The 24,535-nt window shown below is 47.9% G+C and overlaps 1 protein-coding gene across 2 annotated transcripts in view; it reads right to left on the reverse strand.

The window, feature by feature from the left end:
• The window catches only part of CEP120 (centrosomal protein 120), a 59,430-nt gene extending 36,989 nt beyond the window's left edge, over positions 1–22,441 (reverse strand). For both annotated transcript variants that reach the window (XM_040968542.1, XM_040968464.1), the window contains exons 1-5: positions 22,257–22,441; positions 18,172–18,328; positions 16,292–16,406; positions 14,660–14,801; positions 7,622–7,770 (exon numbers count right to left, since the gene is read on the reverse strand). In XM_040968542.1, the coding sequence (XP_040824476.1) occupies positions 7,622–7,770; positions 14,660–14,801; positions 16,292–16,406; positions 18,172–18,328; positions 22,257–22,305 (612 nt within the window). In that variant the 5' untranslated portion in view covers positions 22,306–22,441. The remainder of the gene's footprint in view (positions 1–7,621; positions 7,771–14,659; positions 14,802–16,291; positions 16,407–18,171; positions 18,329–22,256) is intronic.
• Between the last annotated feature and the right edge of the window lie 2,094 nt (positions 22,442–24,535).

Below are 24,535 nucleotides of genomic sequence, written 5' to 3' on the forward strand. Positions count from 1 at the left end.
GCTGAGACACTAAGAATTCACAGCTCCTGAAGGATGCTGTGGGCTACTTTGCGCTCCAAGTGACTACGGACGGGACTCGGGTCCTGTCTTCTAGGTCTCAAGGCCCATTAGAACATTACTCAACCATGAACATTTCATGTCTATCAACAGGAGATAGCTTACTGCATCCCAGTATCTTGACCGGAAAGCTACAGACCACCCCTCATGCCACCTTTGAGTAGGTGAGAAGCAAAAACCACCTGGTTCTTTTCCTCAGAAACATAACCACTGAGCAACTCCGCCCCCCTTCTCGCTGTTTCAGACCCCAGAGACCACAAACCTGCTTTGGGGCTCTGTTTTTCCTACTCTGGATGTATCATGATAGAGTGTGGTGTGAGGCCTCTTCTGTCCAGCTGAGTTCACTCAGCGTATTTATGACACGTCGTGGACTGCACCGACAGACCACGCTCCGCTCGTGAGTGCAGCGTGCACCTGTGGGCATTCCTGCACAGCATGGGACCGAATCCCTGCTCTCATGCTCTAGCTACCCAGCCAGGAGTAGCACGGCTGGATCCTGTGGCAAGCATGTTCAGGAACCCCTGTGTTTGTTCATTTTATGACACAGTTCCAAAGGCTCTGGGATTGCCCTCGCCTCCCTTCCCCACTGATGTCCCCTATTTTATTACGATAATATAGTCCTACAGATACAGCCAGAAGTCCATCCTTCTGCTATTTAAGTGTATCTTGATACTGTAGGTATGGACATCGGCACATCCCACTGTCAAGATACATTTAACACTTTCATTGAAGTCCAGGTTTGAATCTGAAGTAGAAATACATGCCTTATCATCTTCACATGCTTCCATTTGTTATTGCAGACTGCGCTGTTGTAAGTACGGGATGACAGATCCCTTTCTCGTACGCAGACTCCACTTCCCTGGGACAGTCTCAGAAGTGGGATAGCCTGCGTATAAACAGCCAACCCCGCATCAACTATGTGTGTCGGTTGTTGCTTTCTAAAACTAAACTGAGTACTCCAGTTAGTGCATTTCAGCAGGAAGCGTGTCAGTGAAGGACTTAACAGGCCAATTACCCACAACACACCATTGTCACAGAAATGTCACGGCTCACATACACGCTACATGAAAAGCACAGGCTAATATTTTCATTCCCTTTGGGTGCTTGAAAAGATGGTAATTTCACCCCTATCTAAATGAGACAACTCGAGCCTTAGAATCAGTCTCAGGAAAATATTAAGACTGACTCCAGCTCAAACTGTCTCATTCTAATTTCCTGACAGCACATGAGACCAGAGCATGACAGATAACCAAGTGGTCAGGGGCACCTGAGTCACAAGATACAACATCTTCTGAAAATTGTTATTTCCACATTTCTAAACTGTAAATAATTATAAAGTTGCAGCATGAATGAATTCAGCATTTTCAAAGTAATTAGCACTGTGCTAATTACTTTGTAAAAGAGAATTTAATATATAGTATGTGATTAACAAATGTTAATTATGGGGTCCAGCGTGATGGCGTAGTGGTTAAAGTCCTCGCCTTGCACGTGCCAGGATTCCATATGGGCACTGGTTCTAATCCCGGTGGCCCCACTTCCCATCCAGCTCCCTGCTTGTGGCCTGGGAAAGCAGACGAGGATGGCCCAAAGCCTTGGGACCCTGCACTTGCATGGGAGACCTGGAAGAGCTCCTGGCTCCTGGCTTCGGATTGGCTCAGCTCCAGGCATTGCAGTCACTTAGGGAGTGAATCATCGGATGGAAGATCTTTCTCTCTGTCTCTCCTCCTCTATATATCTGCCTTTCCAATAAAAATAAATAAATCTTTAAAAAATATATTAATTATGCTTCCCTAGAGAAGCAAAAAATATTTAAAATATATCAGCTACTTAAAAATGCTTTCTAAATATACTACTGTAATGAACTGCTAATTATCTGATGTCCAGATAAGACGTTTTGATGCAGTTAATGAATAAAAAGATGAGCACAAGCCTTTGGAGAGGCAGCAGGCACCAATGGCAGGCTGTCACTAAAGCTCACCAGGTCCAGTCGCCGCCTATGTCACTAGCATCCCATCCTGACACTAGGTGGAGGGCTGCTCCACTTCCGGCCCACCTCCCTGCTCCTGGCCTGGGCAAGCAGAAGCAGGTGGTCAGTGCTTGGGCTCCTATCAACCCTGGCTTCAGCCTGGTCCAGCAATGGCCACCACAACTAACTGGGGAGTGAGCCAGCAGATAGAAGACCTGTTCCTCATTCCTTCAAGATAAATATATAAAACCAAAACAAAAGCCAGCAATCGGGAAGCTGCATTCTGTGGTAGGGTAGGTTTTTGTTCAGCCTCCAATTCCAGCTTTCCGCTGATGTGCTACTGAACTACTTGGGGCCCAGCCACCCTCACGGAGGCTACCCTCATGGTTCCTCAGGAGGCCCAGGTTTCAACCTGAGGCAATGGCAATAATTAGAGAATGAACCAGTAAATGTCAGATCTTTCTCGGTTGCTTTGCCATTCAGATAAAAATAAATAAAATTAGCAAAATACATTTAAAAATGCTTAATGAAATTTCCTATGAAGCTGTGGATGAAGCAAAGCAGGAAGCCCATTGGGGGAAGACACACCTGCAATGATGATTGGCAGGACAAGATTATCAAAAAGTAAACGTTCCAAGGACACAAGGACAAAGAGTTTTTTCTGTGGTGGTTATTAATCCAGTGTATTAAAGTAGAAATTTCCACAGAATCAAGATGGCGGAATAGGGTGAGGACATGCTTAAACAGATGGAGAAACATTAGCTAGGGTGAAGCAGAGACGGCACACTCCTGGAAATAGGAGAGGACAGAAAAACAGCAGAGGGGTACCTGGAGACTGATGGACACAGTAAAGCAGTGGACACAATGGTGTGGTGCTGCAGCAACCAAGTACCCCAGTGGCATTCAGTGCATAGCAATCTAAACTGCACTGGCAGCTGGAACGCCACCAGCAATCAGGTGGGAACCCGAGTTCACCAGGAGCTCAGGAGGTGAATCCAGACAAAGAACTGCCCGTCCTGCTGGTGTGAGCAACACCAGAGACAGAGAAGCAGATCCCAAACAGGTGGGTCAGGAACAAGGTGGATTTCACAGTCCCCAGTAGAGCCAATTTGGGTGCCATCTTGCATAGGGAGGCAAAGGCTATGGGGACAGGACTGCACATGCACGAAGCTGGGAGTGAACTAATTTCTAGCTCAGGGAATTGCAACAACCTGGCATCCTATAGGTTCCACCCAAAATAGTTCCGGGTAGCCCCCAGACCTAACGGTCCTCAGATCAAGAACTCCATGAGTGACACATAGGCACATTTTGTACAATGTGGCAAAGGCTTTTAGACTGCAGGGACCACAGTGAGCTGCACATGCACTGAGCTGCAAGCAAACTCACCAGGCTCAGTGCATTACACTGGTCCCACGTCGAAAATAATGCTGACATTGGCATCTTCCTGCTCAAAATAGGCCGGCAGATTCCGGCAAGATCAGCACCATCAGCAATCTAGCTGTTCAGGACATCTGGTGTTGCCCCAATCCTGGGAACTGCTTAAACCAGAAGCGGGAAAAAGCCTGTACAGACAATGGTGTCAACAACAGCACAGGATAAAAGGTGGAGTGCTGAACCAGGAGCTGGGGCTACGAGACCATGGTGGAAGTTTAACCTAAGAGCCCAGATCTGAAACTTGCTGGAGGGAGCGGCACAAGTGACTACAAACAAAGAGCTGTCTGCCAACCACAAAAAAGTAAAATCAAATTGCAGACCTGTGTGTGACACAGCTTGGAAACCTGCCCTAAGGAGAAGAATCTGCTAACCAGAAGTACAATGACCAAAACCAAAGAAGAGACAAAGGCACAATGAATATTACTGAAAACGTCCCAGCAAAAGAACAAAAACCTTTGCCAACCTCAGAGTTAACTGAGGAATACATCGAGAAAATGGGGATTACAGAACAGAAAGCTCATTATAAAGCTTCTTATCAACAATGAGAAGTACATACAGGAGTTCAAGGAATTGAAAGAACAACACTGAAATTCAAGCCCAATTATTGGGAATGAAGGACACAATAGAGCAAATTAAAAATTCAGTGGAAAGTTTCAATAATAGAATGAAGGAGACAGAAGAAAGAATCTCAAAATGAGAAGATATTTCCTGTCTCAATGGGGAAACAATCAAAAAGCTAGAAGCAGAGCTGGGTCAAGCTAAAAGTATTCAAGAATTAACAGACACTATTAAAAGGCCAAATGTAAGAGTTATAGGAGTTGCAAAAGATGCAGAAAGAGAAGTTAGGTTTATAAATGTATTTAATGAAATAATAAAGGAAAAGTTCCCTAATCTGGAGAAATAATTGGGAACCAACATGCAAAAGGGGCACAGAACTCCCAACAGGGTGGACCAAAAGTGATCTTCACCACCACACATGATAGATAGTCAAGCTCTCTCCAATTGGACATAAGGATAAGATCCTTAAATGCAAATGGGAAAAAAAATCAACTGACATATAGAGCAATGGCAGTTAAATTCACAGCTGACCTCTCACAGCAGAAACTCTACAGGTCAGAAGAGAAAGGAGCGACATAGTCCAGATTCTAAAAGAAAAAAAATTGTTGGCCCAGAATAACATATCCAGCAAAGCATTCATTTGTCTTTGAAAATGAAATAAAATTCTTTCACAGTAAAGTTAAAAGGATACACCTCTTTCAAATCTGCCCTACAAATCTTCTCTTGAGAGAAAAGGAATAGCACCCACCAAAACCAAAGGTAATGCAAAGAACATCCCAGCAAAATAACAGAAGATTAAATCAATGAACAGCCCACTGCTGAATGACAGGAACAAATTATCACCTATTTACATTAACCCTAAGGTAAATGGCGGATTAGTAGACTGGATTAGAACCACAAAGCCCATCTATTTGTTGCCTACAGGACATACATCTCACCAACAAACATCCGTGGAAACTATCTCATGGATTTTGAGGTTTTTCTTTTAGTTTCATTTCTTCAAAACACTTTTTTTCTCATTAAGTTTTTAAATGACTCATAGATCATACAGAAGCATTTTCTTGAATTCTTCAGTGACATATTAGTCATTCATTCAGTACCATGATATTTAACTTCATGGCATTGTAAGTTTCTATTTTTTCTTCCTGTTGTTGATTTTGTGACTTTTCATTTAAGGGCGTGTATAGTAACTGTAATGGAGACTATTATATCCAGTGGCATGTTGTTTATCTTCATGGCATTGTAAATTTCTATTTTTCTTCCTGCTGTTGATTTTGTTTTGTGGCTTTTCACTTGGGGGGAGGGAGGTTTATAGCGACTGTTTAGTGGAAACTGACATGTCCAGATGTGAGGATACAGTGCAGAGTGCATCTCTACTTCCGGATCCAAACTGTTGGATGTATCTTGACAACTGGATGCTGGACTCTGCCATTACCCATGCCTGCAACGATGGGCTTAGGACTGTTTGAGGAACTGTGCTGCTGTAATTATTTGGGAGAATTCGGGCCGGGGTGGGGGTGGTCTGGGAAACAGGTAGGGGAAATCCCAAGGTCCATGGAACTGTCATAAAATGCTAACAACAAAAACAAATGTTTTAAAAAGTCAAAATAAAATAAAGTAGTAGACATTTCCTAAGAAAAACATTTGCCTAATCAATCTTGAAAAATTTTAAATGAGGTTATTCCATTTTTCTTGGGACTATGGCTGATACGGCAAATTTTCTCTTTAAAAAAAAAGGATAGTCTGGTAACAAACATGCTGGAGGCATAAACCCATATTCTCTATGGTTTTTTTTTAGGTTTATTTTGGGGCTGATGCACTGCTTTGCAGCACTGGCATTCCATATCGGCGCTGGTTCACATCCCAGCTGCTCCACTTCTTTTCCACTTCCTTATCTATCATCCGGAAAAGCAGGGGAGAATGGCCCCACCCCTGGCACCTTGAACCGGCACTGGAGACACGGAAGAAACTCCTGGCTCCGGATCTGCTCAGCTCCACTGCTGCAGGCCATTTGGGAGGTGAACCAGTAGACTGGAAGATCTCTGTCTCTCTTCTATTCACAACTAAATAAATTTTTTTAATAAATAAATAAAATTTAAATTTTTTTTTATTTTAAAGGTAGCGTTACAAAAAGGAAAGAGAAAGCATGCAAGATCTTCCAACTACACGTTCACTCCCAAGCAAAGCTGCTAGACCAATCAAAAGGCAGGAGCCAAGAGCGCCCTCTGTTCTCCCAAGTGAGTACAGGGACCAAAAGACATGAGCCATCCTCCACTGCTTTCCCAAGCTCTAAGCAAGTAGCTGGACTGGGAGTGGAGAAGCCAAGACATGAACCAGCAGCCACAGAGAATACCGGGCCCATAGCTACAGGCTGAGCCTGCTATGCCACATCACCAGCCCCCATGTTCTCAATGTTTAGAAATATTAATTCATGGGCCCGCTGAGGTGGCCTAGCAGCTGAAGTCCTCACCTTGAACATGCCAGGATCCCATATGGGTGCCACTTCTAATACCAGTGGCCCCGCTCCCCATCTAGCTCCCCGCTTGTGGCCTGGGAAAGCAGTCGAGGACGGCCCAAAGCCTTGAGACCCTGCACCCACATGGAAGATCCAGAAGAAGCTCCCGGCTCCAGGCTCCTGGCTCCAGATTGGCTCAGTTCTGGCCATTGTGGTCACTTGGGGAGTGAATCATTGGATGGAAGATCTTCCTCTCTGTCTCTCCTCTCTGTGCATCTGATTTTGTAGTGAAAATAAATCTTTTTTTAAATAAAAATATTAATTCACTTTAATGGCAAGAGCCAAACAAAGTCCTTGAGCAGAACCAAGGAGTGCCGGGTAATTTCACGAGTGAGAAGAGGCAGCCTATTCCATAAGCACCCTGGGGACTCTTGTTGGTGTGCCAGGACTGCCACGCTTTGACCAGGAGAGGCATGCAGCCAGCAACCTCCAGATAAGAAACATCTTGGACAAAACCAAGGCTGCAACCACTGAAGTTAGTGGTAAATCCCCCACACTCAGTCTCCTCAACTGCACACAGCAAACCACACCAGCAGCCTCAGAGCCAGCCCCCAGGACCCTCAGTGAGAGGACCACGCCAGCAGCCACAGAGCCAGCCCTGGGACCCTCAGTGAGGGGACCACGCCGGCAGCCACAGAGCCAGCCCCGGGACCCTCAGTGAGGGGACCACGCCGGCAGCCACAGAGCCAGCCCCATGTGACCTGGAGTGAGAGGACCAAATGAGCTTTCCAATACTCACGTTGCTCCTGCGCTAAGGGTACTAATGTCCTTCGTTAACAACCCAAGCAACATCTGTCAGTAACTGGCTATTCTGTTAGTTCATCAACTAGTAAAATATAATCCCAGACCGAGCAGGCCAAAGTATTTTCTGAGGCAAAGTATTTCAACATTGCTAGTTTCTCCAGGAAGTATATTACTCCAATAACTAATTCTTAAAATCTCTCTGTCAGCCCTCACCGTATCGCAGAGTACAACTAGAGTCTGTGGATGATTCTTTTAAAACAAAAAGATTAACACAATCGCTTATTGCTAGGCAAGATTTACACGTAAAATGTGTGAAACTCATGAGTCCACCTCACCCGAAGCCTCACCTGCTCCAGCTGGGTGGCAAAAGCAATGGTCACGGACAAAACGAAGGAGTCGGTGCAGTATTCGGTGGGGCCGATCTGGTGGTAGCCGCCCTCCTCATTCAGCACCACCGCGATGTCCCTGGGGTCCAGCCTGGCCAGGCCGGGGGGCACTGTGCAGAGAAAAACGAGCATCATGCTGCGGTCTGTCACATCCCCACATTTCTACAAGCTGACCACATTCTTTTTCTAATTTGCTTGCAAACTGTCACAGAAACAGTGAAGATTCTAATCAAAATTTCAAATTTCTTACATACCCTCCAAAGATATCTATTTTTAAGATATCTATTGTCTGTATATACATTGTCACTCTGAAAGAGGACAGCATTTTAAAATGTCATTTAAGAAGTCACAATTGAATCACCAACTGAATCTGTACCAGGAAGTGAAGATGGAGCCAGATATATGGTTAAGAGAAAAGTAAGCGAAAAGGGACTAGAGAAGCAGTACAGACAGCAAGCAACGTGCACAAACACGAGAAAAAACAACTGGTGGTTTTAAGCGCTGACAGGTGTACAGGGGGGAGGCCGGACTGAGAGAGGCGGCAGCAGAGATGGGCGGAGGCCGGATCACCACGCTCTCCTTCATTCCTGCCTTCCACGTCTGTACGGCCTCAAGAGAGTCCAATTTAACCAAAGCATGTCAGTATGACGAGACTGGAAAGCTAATGGTTTTTCCTAAGTGATCAAAAGGTGGGGCACGCATGTGTGTGTGTGTAAGTATGTAGCAATCTGCCCCTCCTATAAAAATAAACCTTTTTAAAAAAAATGCATTACATATATGTATACATGCACATGTTTATGCAGGTACTTCGGAAAGTTTGCAGGAAATGAAACTGTAAAGGTAAGTATTCCGGTGCAAACACCTTTTGAGGCTATACATAGGAGGCAGTTCAACAGTTCATGGAAAATGCATTACAGAAAAACAACGTACACATCTTTAATATATTAAAATAAACTTGCCTTATAACTATATTTTTCTAGTCTTTTTGAAATATCCTCACACACACACGTACACACATGGCTATATTCTGTCTCCTGCCAGGACATGAGCAGCGACACCCAACAAGAACGGACACACCAGGAACCTGAGCTTTTTCTTCTAAAATTCACTCCTCTCGGGGCCTTTAATCGTTTGGGATGATGCTTAGCTGGATTTACCTTCAGACCAGAGATGGTCACACCAAGAAATCGTTGAACCCACTAGGATAATAAGACATTGGACTTTATGCTTGGTAAATATTTCCAATGAAAGAACCACAACTGAATTTGAACTGTGGTAATGCAACAAGGTGGAGAAATCCACCATGGGGAGAGGGTTCGGGGAGGGGTGGGGGGAATCCCAGTGCCCATAACACTGTGTCACATAATGCAATACAATTAATAAAATTAAAAAAAAAAATTCACTCCTCACCAAGGGAATCAGGACCCCTACACAACCTGGTGAGCCCAGAGCTGCGAAGGACACATTCACCACGAACCTGATACATCTTCCCATGCAAACAACTATGAAAAAGCTCAAAGAATTGAAGGAATCTCAAGTAGCCTGATGGGTCTACCCCTTCTAAGACAAGACACAGATAAAGGTTTAAAAAGATTGAAAAGAAGAGAACTGCATATATCCAGTATAGATGAATAAATTAAAGGTGGTCGAATAAGGAATAAAATACTTTTAAAGTTTCACATTTCTGCCTCACAAAAGGTTATTACAAAAAAGAGTGGGGGGGAGAGAAAGAGAGAGAGACTAGTCACTGAGAACACGGACACACAGCCCAAGAACCAAGGAGTCAGCATGAGCCTCATCGGTGACAGCTACACAGGAGAACCGTGCAACCTCCGACAGGGGGCATCCACAAAGCAGCAACACTACGTGCAGATACGGTCAACTTCAAGTTTAGAAATGGCCTAGAAATAAACTACCTGTAGTCTTAACATTTCAAGGCCCTGGAAAGAGACAGGAACAGCTTCAATTGTAAACTGCTGGCCGGGCAAGCAGGACACGGCTTGGGCTGCCCACAGCCTCCGGCAGGAGACAGGCTGGAGTCCTGGTGCGCCTCCCAACGCCGGTTCCTGTTCCTGCACAGTTAAGTCTCCACGACCAACAAGGGAGGTGGAGGTCAAGCCCCCAGCTCCCCGCTCAGTTCTGGGCCCCCGCTGGCCGGCATCTGGTGACTGATCTGGTACGGAGAGCTCTCTGCCTCTCTTCCTCACTCCAACAGAAATGAAGGTTCATAGATCCATCAGCAGCCAGGGACTGCTGACAGGAAGAGACAGCACACACACAAAATACACAATGGAAGGCATCTGTAACATGTGTAATAAACACGTAACGAGAATACCAGAATATCAAACCTCAGACAGCAAACTACAGAGTCAGCAACCTCAGGTGTAATTCTAATCTTTGGTCCTAACTTTCCAGAAAGCATGCAAGCAGATAGTAATAGTAAAGTGTTCAAAATTTTGAGATAAAAACCCCAAAACTTAGAAATCTGCCTAGTGAAGGACCCTGTAACAGTGAGAAATGAACATTCTGAGACAAACGATAAGTGAGGGTTTTGCTGCCGGGAGTCCTCCACTGTGAGACGAATTTAAAAGCCATTCTACAGAGAAAAGGAAGTGACAGAAGTCAGAAACTCGGATGTATGAAAAGAAATGGACAGCACTGGGGCCAGAGTTGTGGCACAGCACGTAAGATTGCTACCTGCAGCGCTGGCATCCAGGTGGATGTGGGTTCTAGTCCCAGCTATTCCCTTTCTGATTCAGCTACCTGCTAATGTGCGCGAGAAAGCAAAGGAAGATGACCCACAGGACAGCTGGAAGAAACTTGTGGCTCTGGACTGGCCTAGCTCAAGCTCTTGTGACCATGTGGGGAGTGAAGCTATGGGTGCAAAAGCTCTCTGCCTCACCCTCTGCACCTCTACTTATCATAGTCATCCACTTTTCATATATATCTTTTTTTAAAAAGGGAACTGAAGAACAATTGTATAGAAGTGAATAGTACTTTTAAAAATGAATTTATTTTTACTGCAAAGCCAGAGGAGGAGAGTCAAAGAGGAAGATCTTCCATCCGATGATTCACTCCCCAAGTGACCGCAACAGCTGGTGCTGTGCCGATCTGAAGCCAGGAGCTTCTTCCAGGTCTCCCACGTGGGTGCAGAATCCCAAAACCTTGTGTCGTCCTCGACTGCTTTCCCAGGCCACAAGCAGGGAGCTGGATGGGAACTGGAGCTGCTGGGATTAGAACCAGTGCCCATATGGAATGCTGTCATGTTCAAGGTGAGGACTTTAGCTACTAGGCCACCGTGCTGGGCCCAGTATTTTTAACTCTTAACTGATCTAATCGTTCCTCCAAAATAGCAACAACTTAGTTCATTATGCTTGTGTGTCTATCTGTAGTTGTGTTTACCAGCAAGTTAAATGAAGAAACAATTTTAAAAGCATGAGGAAGGTATTAACACTTTGTTTCCATAAAGTAACAGAGTGAAAACTATGGGGAAACTACTGTAAAAACACAAACGTAAGTGACATGCCAAGAAAGAAGAAAATGAAATCATACAACTAAAACCATAAAAAGACAGAATGCAACGTGAGAAAAGGGCAACAGGAAATAAACATGGCTGCCATTGGTCCAGTGACAGCAGTGTGAACATGCGCTGCTGAGGTCTGAGTGTGCAGCATGCTCCCCACCGCCTGAGCTGCTCCAATGGATCTGGGTTGTGCAGTCCTAACAAGCAGGACACCACTGCAGTGAGTGGGATTCAGAGGTGAGGGCCTGGCAGACCACGAGACCGAGTCATCCAGCAGGAGCCGCTGACAAAGACCGTCAGGTCACACACACACACACACACACACACACACACACACACACACACACACACACACACACACACACACACACTGCCAGTTGTCTGCAAGAACCCACAGTGACTGTAAAAACAAACACAGATTACACACACCCCATGTCAACCATTAATCAAAGAAAGTGGAGTTGTTAGGAAATCTCAGAGCATTTCACCAAGACGATCTAATAACATAAAGTACCAAAATGAGGCAAAATCCAATAAAACCACAAAGGCAAACAGCCTGGTCCATTGTTCTAGCTGAAAACTTGCACACACCTTTCTCAGAAATGGGCAGATTTAGGAGGCAGAAAATCAGTACAAACTTAGTTGGACTCAACAATGCTATCAATCAACTGCATGTTAGGGAAATCTACAGGCTCCTTCGTCCGAGAACAGCAGAAACTTTCCTCTCACGTTCACATGGATATTTACCAAGACAGACCTTATTCTGGGCAATAAAACACACCTAGACAAATTGAACAGCTTAGTAATCGCACAGTGTTTGCTCTCAGATCCCAATGAAATGAAGCCAAAAACCAACAGCTAGAAAAATCTCCAAATACTTGAATATTAAGAAATACGGCCCCTCGCTTTGCATGTGCCAGTATCCTATGTAGGCACAGGTTCACATCCCGCCCGCTCCACTTCCCATCCAGCTCCCTGCCTGTCTCCTGGGAAGGCAGAAGAGGACGGCCCAGAGCCTGGGGACCCTGCGCACACGCGGAATATCCAGAGGAGGCTCCTGGCTCTGGATGGGCGCAGCTCTGGGGCCACTTGGGAGTGAATCAGCAGATGGAAGATCTGTTTCTCCTTTTCTCTGTATATATGCTTCTCCAGTGTAAGTAAAAACAACAACAACAAAATAAACCAATTAATAATTTGTAAGCCAAACAAGAAATTGCACAAGAAATCAAGAAATGAAAAATCAGCATCAAGTACACGAAGATAACAACAGCCAGCTTTGTGTTCTACAGTGAAGACAGCGTCCCAAGGGAAGCGCACAGCACTGATGCACAGAAGACGACAAATCAGTCATCCCAAATGCCACCTTCGAAAACTAAAAAACAAGGACAGTTAAGTTCAAAGTAAGGAAAAGAGATCAATGAAACTGGAAATAAGAATCAAGAGAGAAAAGTGAACAAAACAGCTAGTGGAAAAAAATTGGTAAACACAAACAGTAAAGTTTTATCAGAAATAAAAGACGGGGCGCCATTACAGAGCCCAGGGATATTAAGGGGTAATTAAGAAATGCCAAGAACAAGTTGTTCGCCCACACTTGATAACCTGATAAAATGAACACGTTCCTCAAAAGACAACTTATGCAAAAACTCATACATAAAAAATAAACCATCTAAACAGGTCTGTATCTATTAACAAAATTAAATACCTAATAAATATTCAAAACAGAATGCAGGCGCAGACAGGTTTACTGGCAGGTTCAACCAAACTTGTAACAACCATACTTAACAGCTTCTTCAAATTGCAATCTCTCAGAAAACATGAACAAGTCCTTGCACCAAAAATCAATGACGTTAACATCAACAGCAATAAGATAGGCCAAGAAAGTCCCTTAAGGACATGCTCCGACATATAAAACACCTGCAAGGAACACACTGAATCCTGCAAAGTGTAAGAAGAATGATGGGATACTCCCAGATCAAGCAGGCATTTGTACCAGGCACGCAAGCTGATGCAGCATCAGCTAGCCACCGACGTAATCAAAGCACCAACCCAACCCAACAGCCACTCACGCTGACTATTCTCAGGACACAGGATTACAGGCAACTTTCTCCAGCTGATCATAAATGTCTACAAATACCCCATGGCTAACAGCATACCTGATTATGAGAAAGTTGAAACATTCTTAGAAAGATCAAGAACGAACACAAAGTAAGTAGATCTTGGAACGAAAACACATTATCATTTGTATCTACATTCCTAAAAATGATATATAAATTTCACAAAATATGTACAAGATCTATTGTAATTAAGCTACAAAATTCTGATGAGACAAAGAACTGCACAAATGGACAGTTCTGATAAGATATGAGATCCCAACCTAATCTACAGATTCAAGCATTCCCAATCAAAATCCTGCCAAGTTACTTCACAGGTACTGACGATGTGACCCTGAAGCCTATAGGGACAAAGGATGCTGACCAGCCGCTCCATCACAGGAGCCAGCTTCACCGGTCAGGGCCCAGGGGCAACGAGAGATCCAGGAGCAGGACGCAGCAAAGGTGTTAGATATTCCGGGTTCTGTCACAGCAGGAAACACGCACCATGACACAGGGATCGAGCCCGGAGTGGCCGCTAATGTCAACATATACTTGGTGGTCCTGATGTCTCAGTGTGGCTTTATCAATCACCCCCTGACCCTGGTGCCAAGGTGCTCACAGCAGGGACGCTGTGGGAAGAAGGGGTAGAGGAATGCTTGGCAGGTTCCATTCAATTTTTTTTTAAAGATTTATTATTTTTATTGGAAAGGCGGATAAACAGAGCAAAAGAGAGGAAGATCTTCCATCTGATGGTTCACTCCCCAAGCAGCCGCAACGGCCAAAGCTGCGCCAATCCGAAGCCAGGAGCCAAGAACTTTCTTTGGGTCTAAAATGCAGATGTAGGTCCCAAGACTTTGGGCTGTCCTCGACTGCTTTCCCAGTCCACAAGCAGGGAGCTGGATGGGAAGTGGAGCTGCCGGGATTAGAACCAGTGGCCATATGGGGTCCCGGCGCGTTCAAGGCAAGGAATTTAACTGCTACGCTATCGTGTTGGACCCAGGTTCCATTCAATTTTGTTAGGAAGCTAAAAATGCTTTGAGGGAAGGGGGAAATTAGTTTTTCTTTTTTCTTTCTAAATTACAGTCGAGTTAAAGTATCATCTTGAGCTTTTTTGCATTTATTCCACAAAGAAATATTTCCAAGTAGCAATTCTCAAAAGCAGTGCTCAATCCTGCTGCGCTGTATTATGTACCGAACGGAGGAGGCAAGCTTTTGCAGACGTACAAGTCAGAACTAGGAGTGCCCAGTGCTACATGCCTGTGACAGCACAATGTCTGATGCACTGCAGTAGTCAGGTCCCAGCCAGCACAGGTCCTCAGAAACACTGCCACGCTTTCTTACAGTTCTAGTTCAAGCATGAATGTTCCAGAAAACTGTGCTGACCTTTGCCATCCCGGGGCGGGGCTCCCTTCGCTTTCAGGCTAGCGACCGGCGCCTTGGTGTCCGTCTCCAAAGCGATGCTGATCTGGATCTCCGACTTGAATTTCGTGTATTTATTACTCAGCAACTGGTACCATTTTGGTGCCTGGAGAGTAACAACAAAACTCCTTAATTGAATGAAAAAACAAGGACTGGCAATGCAGGGAAGGTTCTGATAAACATGCTGGCATTTTTCACCGCTTTCTCTATATAAGCTCCCACAATTTCTTTCATAGAAATGAAACCTGCTTAGGAAACCTCAAACTCAATGTTCCCCTGAAAAAACTGCATGCAAGTGTGGACTTTGCTGCTGGCCTGCCCACACTCCAACAGGCAAACCGGCGAGGACACACGTGTCTATCTTAACCCGCACAGCCCCAACCTCACTTCACCCCGAGGCAGCAAATCTGCAGCTTCCTGTCTCTCTCCTCGGTGATTTCCCGCCTCTCATACATTTTCTTCCAGCCAACTTCTGCTTTATTCTGTTCTCATCGAATTAGTAAAAGACAATCTCAGTGTTAACTGAAAACCACCAGTGCAGGCCCCCAGGTGCAGCTCTGGCTGCTGAGCCAGCACCTGGCTGCCACTGGCACAAAGGCCCGTTCCTGGAGGAACACAGTCTGTGACCCCAAGTTGTCCTAGCGAAGCCGAGAGGCTCGCACTATCCCGGCTCGGTGCCTGCGTCAGGCAGCTCAGACAGTGCCACCGAGCTTCCTGGAAGGAGCCCTCCTCCCCGACCAGTGTCACATGAGAACCAAAAACCGCAGCTTCATGTTTGAGGTATGTTCGATAAGGAAAACAGCACCAGTTGGGGCTTAATGAATACAGCTTATTGTTCTACTTTTTGGTGATTAGTACTATAGAATTTTAAAATATAAGCCAAGAAAAAAAGCATTCTAGTAGTCGCCAGATTTGTTCAGTTGTATAATTTACAAAAACAAGTCTGGATTTTTCAGAGATACTGTCTCGAGAGTCATTTTATCCCGACCTGCAACTCTTCCACCAGGCCAGGTCCAGTTCCGTCGGTGCACAGAAGAGGGTAAGCGAGAGGGCACTTGGACTCCATGAGATCATTCCCCTGAACTCCGCGAGACCCAGGCTCCTGCCCTGTGCCCTGAGACAGGAGTGCCCGGCCTCGCAGAGGCAGCCTCTTTCCTGACGCCCTCCCTGGGGGCGCCGCATCCTTGGCACACGCTGACCCAGGCTCCTGCCCTGTGCCCTGAGACAGGAGTGCCCGGCCTCGCAGAGGCAGCCCCTTTCCTGACACCCTCCCTGGGGGCGCCGCATCCTTGGCACACGCTGACCACCGCCTCACCACCCAGACACGCCTGCTGCAGGAAGCAACTGCTTTAAGGGAAACATACGGGCCAATCATGGCCTTTGGGTCAGCGTAGGGAAGGCAAGCCATTTTCAGGCTTTTGAGTTTGGGGACAAGCTTCTTGGAGAAAGAATTTGTGATCAAAGCAATGATGAAAAGTTTGAGAACTGTAAACGAAGACACTGAGTGCAGGTGAGTCTGAACCATCGTCGATGAGGTCATTACTGAAAATAAAGATCCGGTAACATGACCATTCACAAGCCATCAATGGTCCGTACCTGCTTAGTTTCCTGAGCAGTCCTTAAGTCCAAAACAATGTAACCTATGGTTTCTTTGGCGGAAGATGAAGGGTCCAAGGCGAAACACTGAAGCTTGATAGGTGTACGCTGTAACCTGTAACATCACAATTACAGTAAACAAAGTGGGTCTGCTTATACTGAGTTGACTTCGTATCAGTCTTGAAAAAAAAAAAAGCCTGTTTATCAAAATAATGAAATTTTCACAGACAGGAAATATAGAGTATCTTTAGCCTAAGAAATATTGCTAGTATTTACTTATCCAACTGCCAAGTTAATGCAGTTAATTCAAACTTTCCAAATCTTAGTTTGCCCCATCTAAAGTTCCCAATGTCTTCTACAGACTTGTGTATTTTCACGAGAGTCAGGAGGAGCCTGAACCTCCACTCTGCTTCACTGCCCAGAGCGAGGCGAGGCTGACCCCAGAACCCTGGACCTGCACCTGGGCGCCCAGGCATTTGGGCCCCCTCTGCTGGCTGCCCAGGTGCCTAATCAAGGTGTTAGAGAAAGAGCAGCTGAGCCTGTAATAGGATGCCGCCGCCAGACACACCTAGCCAGGTGCCACAAAGCGGACGCCTCACTGTTTAACTTTTGTAATAGACATGAGCATTTAACTATTCACACCTGCTACAGGAACTAGCATTTTATGCCTTTCATTTGTTTAAAATATTAGTCAATAATTCATTGCAACCCAAGTAATGCAAAGTACATTAACTAGCACAGCATCAGTATGCTTTGTACTTGGAGCCCTCAACTGGGCAGAGCTGAGCTCGCTTTCGATGAGAGCACTTCAGACTTGCTCACAGGCTCCACGGATCCAATTACCCTGGGCCTACAGCACTGGCAGTGGCATCACCTGGTCCTGACACAGCAGACACAGGCCCTATCCGTCACCACAGGACCCAGCTAAGCCCATACACGGACACTACCTAAGGAAAAGCACCGTTTTGATCTTCTCTAGGAATGCGTTACCCCCTTAAAAAAAAGAACCCACCAGCTGATAAAGCAACAACTTCCCCCTTTGATTTATCAGTGCTATGACGGCTTCCTAAAAGGAAATATATTTGCAATCCTTTAATAAAAACTATTGCTATTCTTGCCAGCTTCTGGTCACTGAGTCATAACAAGATTACAACGCTGCAGCTTTAAGCGTATTGCACATACTAATAAAGTATCTGCCAAAATCAAATGCTAAATTAGGAAAGAATCCTTCACACGGGGTCTTCAAAAAGCCCATGGAAAATGGGACTAAAAAGCAAGCCTATTGAGGCAAAAAAAAAAAAAGTCTAAAATCCATGCACAGTGTTTTATATTTTGTTGTGATTTTCTGCTGTTTTTTAACGCTCCTGTTTCACGAAATCCTTATATTGCTTTAATTTTCACTGGAAACCTCTTTACATGACCTCCAAGTCGGGCAGCTGCATCATGAATGACTTGCCAGACACTGCAATGAATCCCAGCCCATGCTCAACACGAGGTGGGCAAAATCGAGGCCCCGCTAGGCTATGTTCCGGTGCGCGTATTAGCAGAACAGAAACGCCAATGGCATCGTGCAGCAGCTCCAACTGAGCCACAGAGCTGGACAGACCGCTCTGCCACACAGCTCACAGACACAGGCAAGGCACTTAACCTCAGGCCGCGGTGTCCTCATCAGTAGCACGGGGCATAGCACTGATGTTGAAGGAGAGTAAATAATAATAAATATTGATATTCAAAATGAAATTTCAAGGTGCAGTACTAGAGAAAAATTCCCTGGCATATTAAAAAACAAGTATAGTTGTTAGTATAAACTAGCAAGACAGAGTTACTTTTTCTAACGGCCTGAGGAGACCAATGAAGACGCTCATTTACGCGACGGTCACCTGTGCTGGTGGAGCACTTTCCTATCAATCTCCCAGGCCAACTCGGTAGCAAACTCTGGCTGGTTGCTGTGGTCCACAGGATCAGTTTCCAGCTGCTCTCCATCGAACTTGGCTTCCACCACAAGCATGTGCTTTGGACGTTTGGGAAAGTGGCGACCTGGAGAGACAAGGCTGTGCAGGTGAGCCGAAGTGCCCGAGAACCACTCCCAGGTCACTAAGCATGCGCCTCGCAGAGATCCGGGCTCAGTGCGGTGACTTGGCACACATTTCTGAAAATACCTCCTTACGCACTCCCAGACTTAAAAGTCCCAGAAATGTGGGATTGAAAGCTACTGACTCGTCCTTCTCAAACATCCAGGTGCCCTGAGCCCCTTGGGATCCTGCTCACAGGGAGAACGCTCCGGATGGCCGCAGGTGGTCCCTCGGGTTCTGCCCAGCTCTCCGGTGGTTCACTGGCACTGTCCCGGGTTCACAGTCTTGAGCATGATTGATCTCACTACCATTTACAACGTCAGAGCGACACGTGGGGTGGCCCTAACTTTCAACAGTACTATGGGCTGTACTTAGGGAACAGCTGCCTCAAGGTCTCAGAAAGCACAGCAGAAAGACAAAACTGCCTGCGTCCGAATTTTCCTGATCACTCACTCAGGGTTTTTTTCCAAATGAGCTAAAGAAAAGGCAGCACACATAAGCCAATTCACTATATCCAAGGACAATGTCATATTAGGATCAATTTTCCAAATAATCCATGCACATGTCACTTCTCATTTGTACCAGCTAGCCCCACGTCTTCATGTTTCAGTGCAGGCATATTCAGAATCGGCCTCACCTGAGACGACGGGTCAGTGGGATGGCTCAACCGGCTCATTCTCCCTTACCGATACCAATTTGGGTTCCGGCCACTCCACCTCCCTTCCAGCTCCCTGCTTAGGCCTGGGACACCAGGCTAGGATGGTGACCTTGTACTTGTATGACCCCCAACAAGTTCCCGGCTCCTAGCGCATGGTCACTTCAGCTTTAGCCATTGCTATGTGAACCAGCGGGTGGAGGACCTTTAGCTCTCCTCTTTCCACAAATTTGCCTTTCCGATCAAAATATATTGTTTAAAAAAAAAAAAGAAAGAAAGAAAGATTTTTACCTTCAAGGAACTGTGGGTCTAATGGGAAAACACAAACAAAAAACCCCTGAAAACAGCTAAGCACCAGCAGCAGCAGCAGGGCGCTAAGAATCCTGCCTTGCGGCTTCCATGGGGAGCTTAGAACCCACCAGACCAGCGCACTCAAGAGCGCCACGCCCGGCTCCACCTGAACTCCCCCACAGCCCTAGCACCCACGGCAATGCTCTCCCCACGAGCCCCCCCAGAAGTCCTGAAAACCTCACTTCTGCTGCTCTCAGATCAGTCACAAACATCCCCAACAAACTTGACACTTGGCGAAGAATTTGGAGTTTCCGCCAGACTCCCATATCAGATAACCTACCACCACCAAGCTTCAAAACTGAGGCTGTGTTGCCAGACCCGCTGTGCCTGCATCACCCCGACGCCATTCGATACACCATGAACACAAACCTTGTGTCTTCGCCCTTGGGACCTGGGACACAGCCCCAGTCTTGCACAAGGTACAAACTCGGTGAGGGTCTTTCGACTCCTGGGCAGTTCTAGAAGCACTGTAAAGCAACTGCAAACACTGGCTACAGCTGAACAGTGGGGAATGTCTAGGAAAAGACTAGAAAGGTAGACAAGATGCCTCCCACCGAGAGCCACGTCCGCCCACGCTCAAGATGCACAGACACTTTCCTGAAAGATTTTTCATTTCTGAAAAATTGTCTTGAGTCACTACTAGGGGTAGGAGATGTTTCTGCAAAGGCAGAAACCATCAAGCAATCAGGAACTAGAGTGAGCAGCTGGCTCACGAAGGCCCCCCACCAAGGCACTGACAATGCAAACTCCTCCCTTTGAAAGTGTGTGTGTCTCACAGCAACAACATCTGGGGTCCCAGAAGGAAGGCGAGACAACAAGCAACCCCCAGCTCCTGGCTAGCGTCACAGCACGTTGCCATGAACGGAAGCACAAACACAGCAGAGCCCTCTGGCGCGCCCACCACACTGGCTTAGGTGTTTGTAGCAACAACTCAACCGACGCCGTGCCTCCAGGGTTTCCTGCACGACGCTATGAGAAAGCAAGCTCAAGCAAGCTACCGCTGGGAGCCTGTGCTGCCAGCTGGCCTCGTTCGTTCCCAGCGGCCCAGGTGTCCTCGGACCTCGATGCTCCTGCTAATCTTGCTGACCCCTTCCAGGTCCTCTGAGCAAGTCTGGCCTGTCCAGTCACCTGGCTTGACTTTCTTCCATCACTTCCTACAAAAAGCTTACTCGCTGCCCAAGCCTCTTCAGCTAGCCCCACCCCACCAAGCCTGCTACAAGCTGCATCACGTATCTGTATTTTATTTTTCATTCTATTTGAACAGCAGAGCCAGGGACAGAGAAACAGAGAGCCCCTCCAGCTGCTGGTCGAGTCCGCAGTGCCCCCAGCTGCTGATGCTGGGCCAGGCTGAAGCCAGGAGCCTGGAATAACCTAGGGTTTTTTCCTTCCATGTGGGTCGCAGGGATCCAAATATTCGAGTTGACATCCCTCTACTGCGTCCAAGCGCGTCAACCCCCAGGAGGCTGGTTCAGATTTCAAAAAGGTGCGAGTCTGGAAAGTGAGCAGCCCAAACAACACCTTACACACAGCGCCGGCCGGCCCATCCTTCTCATGACAAACCACACATCGCTGCACGCAAACTCGACTCCCCTGCACTCACCGCCTCAAATCCCTTCCATCCCGACCCATGGAAGCATGGGGGAACCACCTGGTCAGGCCCTGCCAACCCCACAATGCTCTTAGCAATACCCCTTGGCGGAAGAAAAGCTCCCCCCACACACTTTAAGCCAGCAGTATTTTAGCAATCCATGGTGGCCCAACTCAGGGCAGCTGCTGGTCTCCAAGTAGAGCACTCCAGCATTAAGACGGTCGCTTCCTTCCCTCTCAGCCTGCCTCTCACGCCTCCAGAACATGCCCGCCCAGGAGCTGGGCTAAAGGGGCATCCCCTATGGCCTGGCCCAAGGGACCTGGCCACCACCTTCCCACGCCTGCACCCCCTCCTTAGCTCAGAGCAAGATTCTCAGTGCTTGCTATTCTGTACCTCAAGTCGGACCCCGATTTGTGGAAAGCAAACCCATGCCTTGCAAACCCGGCAGGGGAGATAAAACCAGATTCTGAACCCGTCCTCACTAACCGCTGAAGGCTGGGAGCCAGGCAATGAAAAGTGAGGTACACACCAGCCCCACCGCCTATCTTAAACAGGGCATTCAACAGAATGGACACATGCGCTCGTTTTTAACTTGCAAAGTACTCTTTACTGAGTTAAAAAGCAGGTCGGCCTGCTTTCCCACCTTGGGGGGCTGCTCTGCACGATATGCCGAGTACATCTGACCATACCTGAAACCAGGCAAGCGCACGTTTAACTCGTTCATTCTGCCTTGTGGGGACCACCAAAGCAGCAGTCTGGAGGGGCCACCGTGGTCTCCCGACATTCGGCCGGCGCTGCCTCGCTGCTCCCACGGCTCCAGGGTGCTCCGCTCTGGCCCGGGCCTGCAATGCCCATTTGCAACACCTGACCAACTCCTCAGCACCTGCGGCCGCTAAAGAAACGCCCCCCGCTGGAAGCCGCTTATCTAGCTCACTGCTGAGTCCGTTACTCCTGCTACACCCCATCAGCTGTCAGAACCGGGGGGAGGGGGTCTCCAGAAAGCCCACTCCGCTCAGCAAACCAAACTTCCAGGGACCCACCCCTGGCAGGGGTCTCACGGGACCCGGGTCAACCCGGGGAGCGCCGGCCAGAAGGCGCTCCCGGGCACCTGAAAGCCGTCGACCCGCCGCAGCTTCCGAGCGAAATCGCCCCCTTCCACACACTCCGGGGGCTACAGCCAGTGACCCCCAAAAACCATCATCCCTAACAGCTCTGCCTCGAGAACGCCTGCCATCAATGGCCACGGCTCCGGGGACCGCGAAAGCACAGATGGCAGCCCCTTGGACAGGTGTCTCTCACCTTCTAAAATGGACACGACGATGAGCAGCTGGTCGGACTTGGAGACCATGGTCACGCTCGGCGGCCCGGACGCGGGGTCTGCAGGCGGGAGCAGACGTCTGCGTGAGAGGCGGGTGGTCCGGCGGCCCAGGCACGGTGCCCACCGCCCGCCCGCCTGCCCGCGGCCCCCGACGCCCGGACCCCGCTACGAGGCCGGACCCCGCCGCTGCCGCTGCCTGAGCGAGCCCAGGACCGAACCCTGCCCGGCTTCCAAAAGGCAAAAACCGCGCCGCAGGCTCGGCCCGCTGCCGGCCCGCCACTCGAGGACCTTTTGCCGCCTGCTCCGCTACTTTTCAAACGCCCGGGCAGCAGCCGCCGCGGCCTCAGCGGCGCTCCGCTTCCGCCTAGCAACCAGGCCCGCAGGCCCAGCGCCCCGCGGGGGCTGGAGGACCAGGGACCATAGAGACCAGCGCCGGCGAGGCAAGAACGCCCTTCCGCCCGCGAGGCCTCCCGCCCCTGACGGGTTCAGGAACGCACAGCGCCCCCTGCTAGCCGAAGCGGGAAAAGCGGACGAGCCGCTGGGGCCGCACCGCGCAGGCGCACCGCTGCCGTCCACGCTTCCGGCCGCTGAGCGTGGCGTAGTCTCAGGTGGACGCCGAGCCGCCTTGACCCGGGGCGGTGACGTCAGCGCCCCGAGAATTTCCTGGACCTCCGAAATCCCCCTCAAAACAAACACACCACACCGGGATGGAGCCCAGCCCGCGCGCTCCCGCGGCCTCCACGGCAGCGCAAACCTGCTGGCCCGGCCCCCTCTTGGGCTTTTCTTCATCGCTTCGGCTTTTGTGCGGATGTGGAGGCTGGGCAGTCCTCCTCCGCAGCCTCTTGGGGCTCCCCTGACATGGGGGCGCGTGGGCAAGCAGCGCGTTCCTCTGTGAGAACACGGCGACGCTCGGCGATCGCTGCTGTCCCGCTCACAACCGCTCCTTCCCGTTGGCTGCCTCGTGTGGAAGGACACCCTTCAACCGACTCCATCTCTTTGGATACGCACCTCCGAAAGAGACTTTAAAGTGCACCTGACACTAATAGAATTACGATTCCTTATGAAGGGCTACACTATTGTAAAATGGGGGAAAACACTATTGTAAAATGGGGTGGGAGTTTGAGTGGGAATCCCAGCCTATACGAAAATGTACCACATAATTCAGAATCCAAAATAAAAATCTATTTAAAAAAAAAGTGCACCTGACAATGTTAACCACAACCCCATTACTACACCCGAAATTCAATTCCTTCATATCATTACTTACACAACGAGTGCTCAGATTTCTTGGCGTGATTAATTCTTTGTCCCCAATAGTTTTAAGGAAATCAGGAGCTAAGCAAATCCACAGTGCGATGGGTTTGGTTGGCATACCTTGTTTCTTTCAAAGTGTGGGAATTCATGCCCGCTGGGTTTTTTTTTTTTTTCTCCGCACTTTATTATTAAGGAGATTGGTCATGTAAGCCTTAGAGTTCATGAAAGCCTCCGTCTTGTTGGTATGATAGCCTTGTTATGATACACCATTGCGTCTGTGGACAGAGCTAACACAACAATAACATCTTTTAAAAGTTTAGGGGACGCATCCATGACAACAAGCAAAGGACACTCTGTTACAACAGCACTTAGTATTAAGCTGGACATAAAGGCGGACCCTTGCTATGAAGACCGGAGGGCTCCAACATCGAGTTCCCCGGGGGGATCTGGGTTTGGCACCTCCCTCTGCCCTTCACCTACTGGGTGACCTGGTTCCAGCTGTAGAAGGGTGATGCTTGAGATTTCTTAGATGGGGAAGTTGGGGAGGGAAGGGGTTTGTAATGGCTCAATTGGCTCATCCTGTGGGCGCCCACTCACATCCTGGCTGTTTCACTTTCCATCCAGCTCCCTGCTTGTGTCCTGGAAAAGCAGTGCAGAACCGCCCAAAGCCTTGGGACCCTGCACCTGCATGGGAGACCGGGAAGAGGCTCCTGGCTCCTGGCTTTGGATCGGCTCAGCTTTGGCCATTGTAGGCATCTGGGGAGTGAAGCAAGGATGGAAAATCTCTCCCTCTCAATGTAAATCCACCTTTCCAATGATGAATAAATGAATATTAAAAATAAAAGATTTCTTAGCTGAGACTTAAACATAGCAAATGCCACTTGGTTGTTGTATGTTTTTGTTTGTTTGAGGGGCAGAGAGAGAGAGAGAGAGAGAAGCAGAGAGCTTCCATGTACCAACTCACTCCCCACATGCTCAAAGTGACCCAGCTAGGAGCAGTCAGACT

This window comes from Ochotona curzoniae, unplaced genomic scaffold (genome assembly GCF_017591425.1).
Source record: "Ochotona curzoniae isolate NIBS_2020 unplaced genomic scaffold, NIBS_Ocur_1.0 contig_1, whole genome shotgun sequence".
NCBI lineage: Eukaryota > Metazoa > Chordata > Mammalia > Lagomorpha > Ochotonidae > Ochotona > Ochotona curzoniae.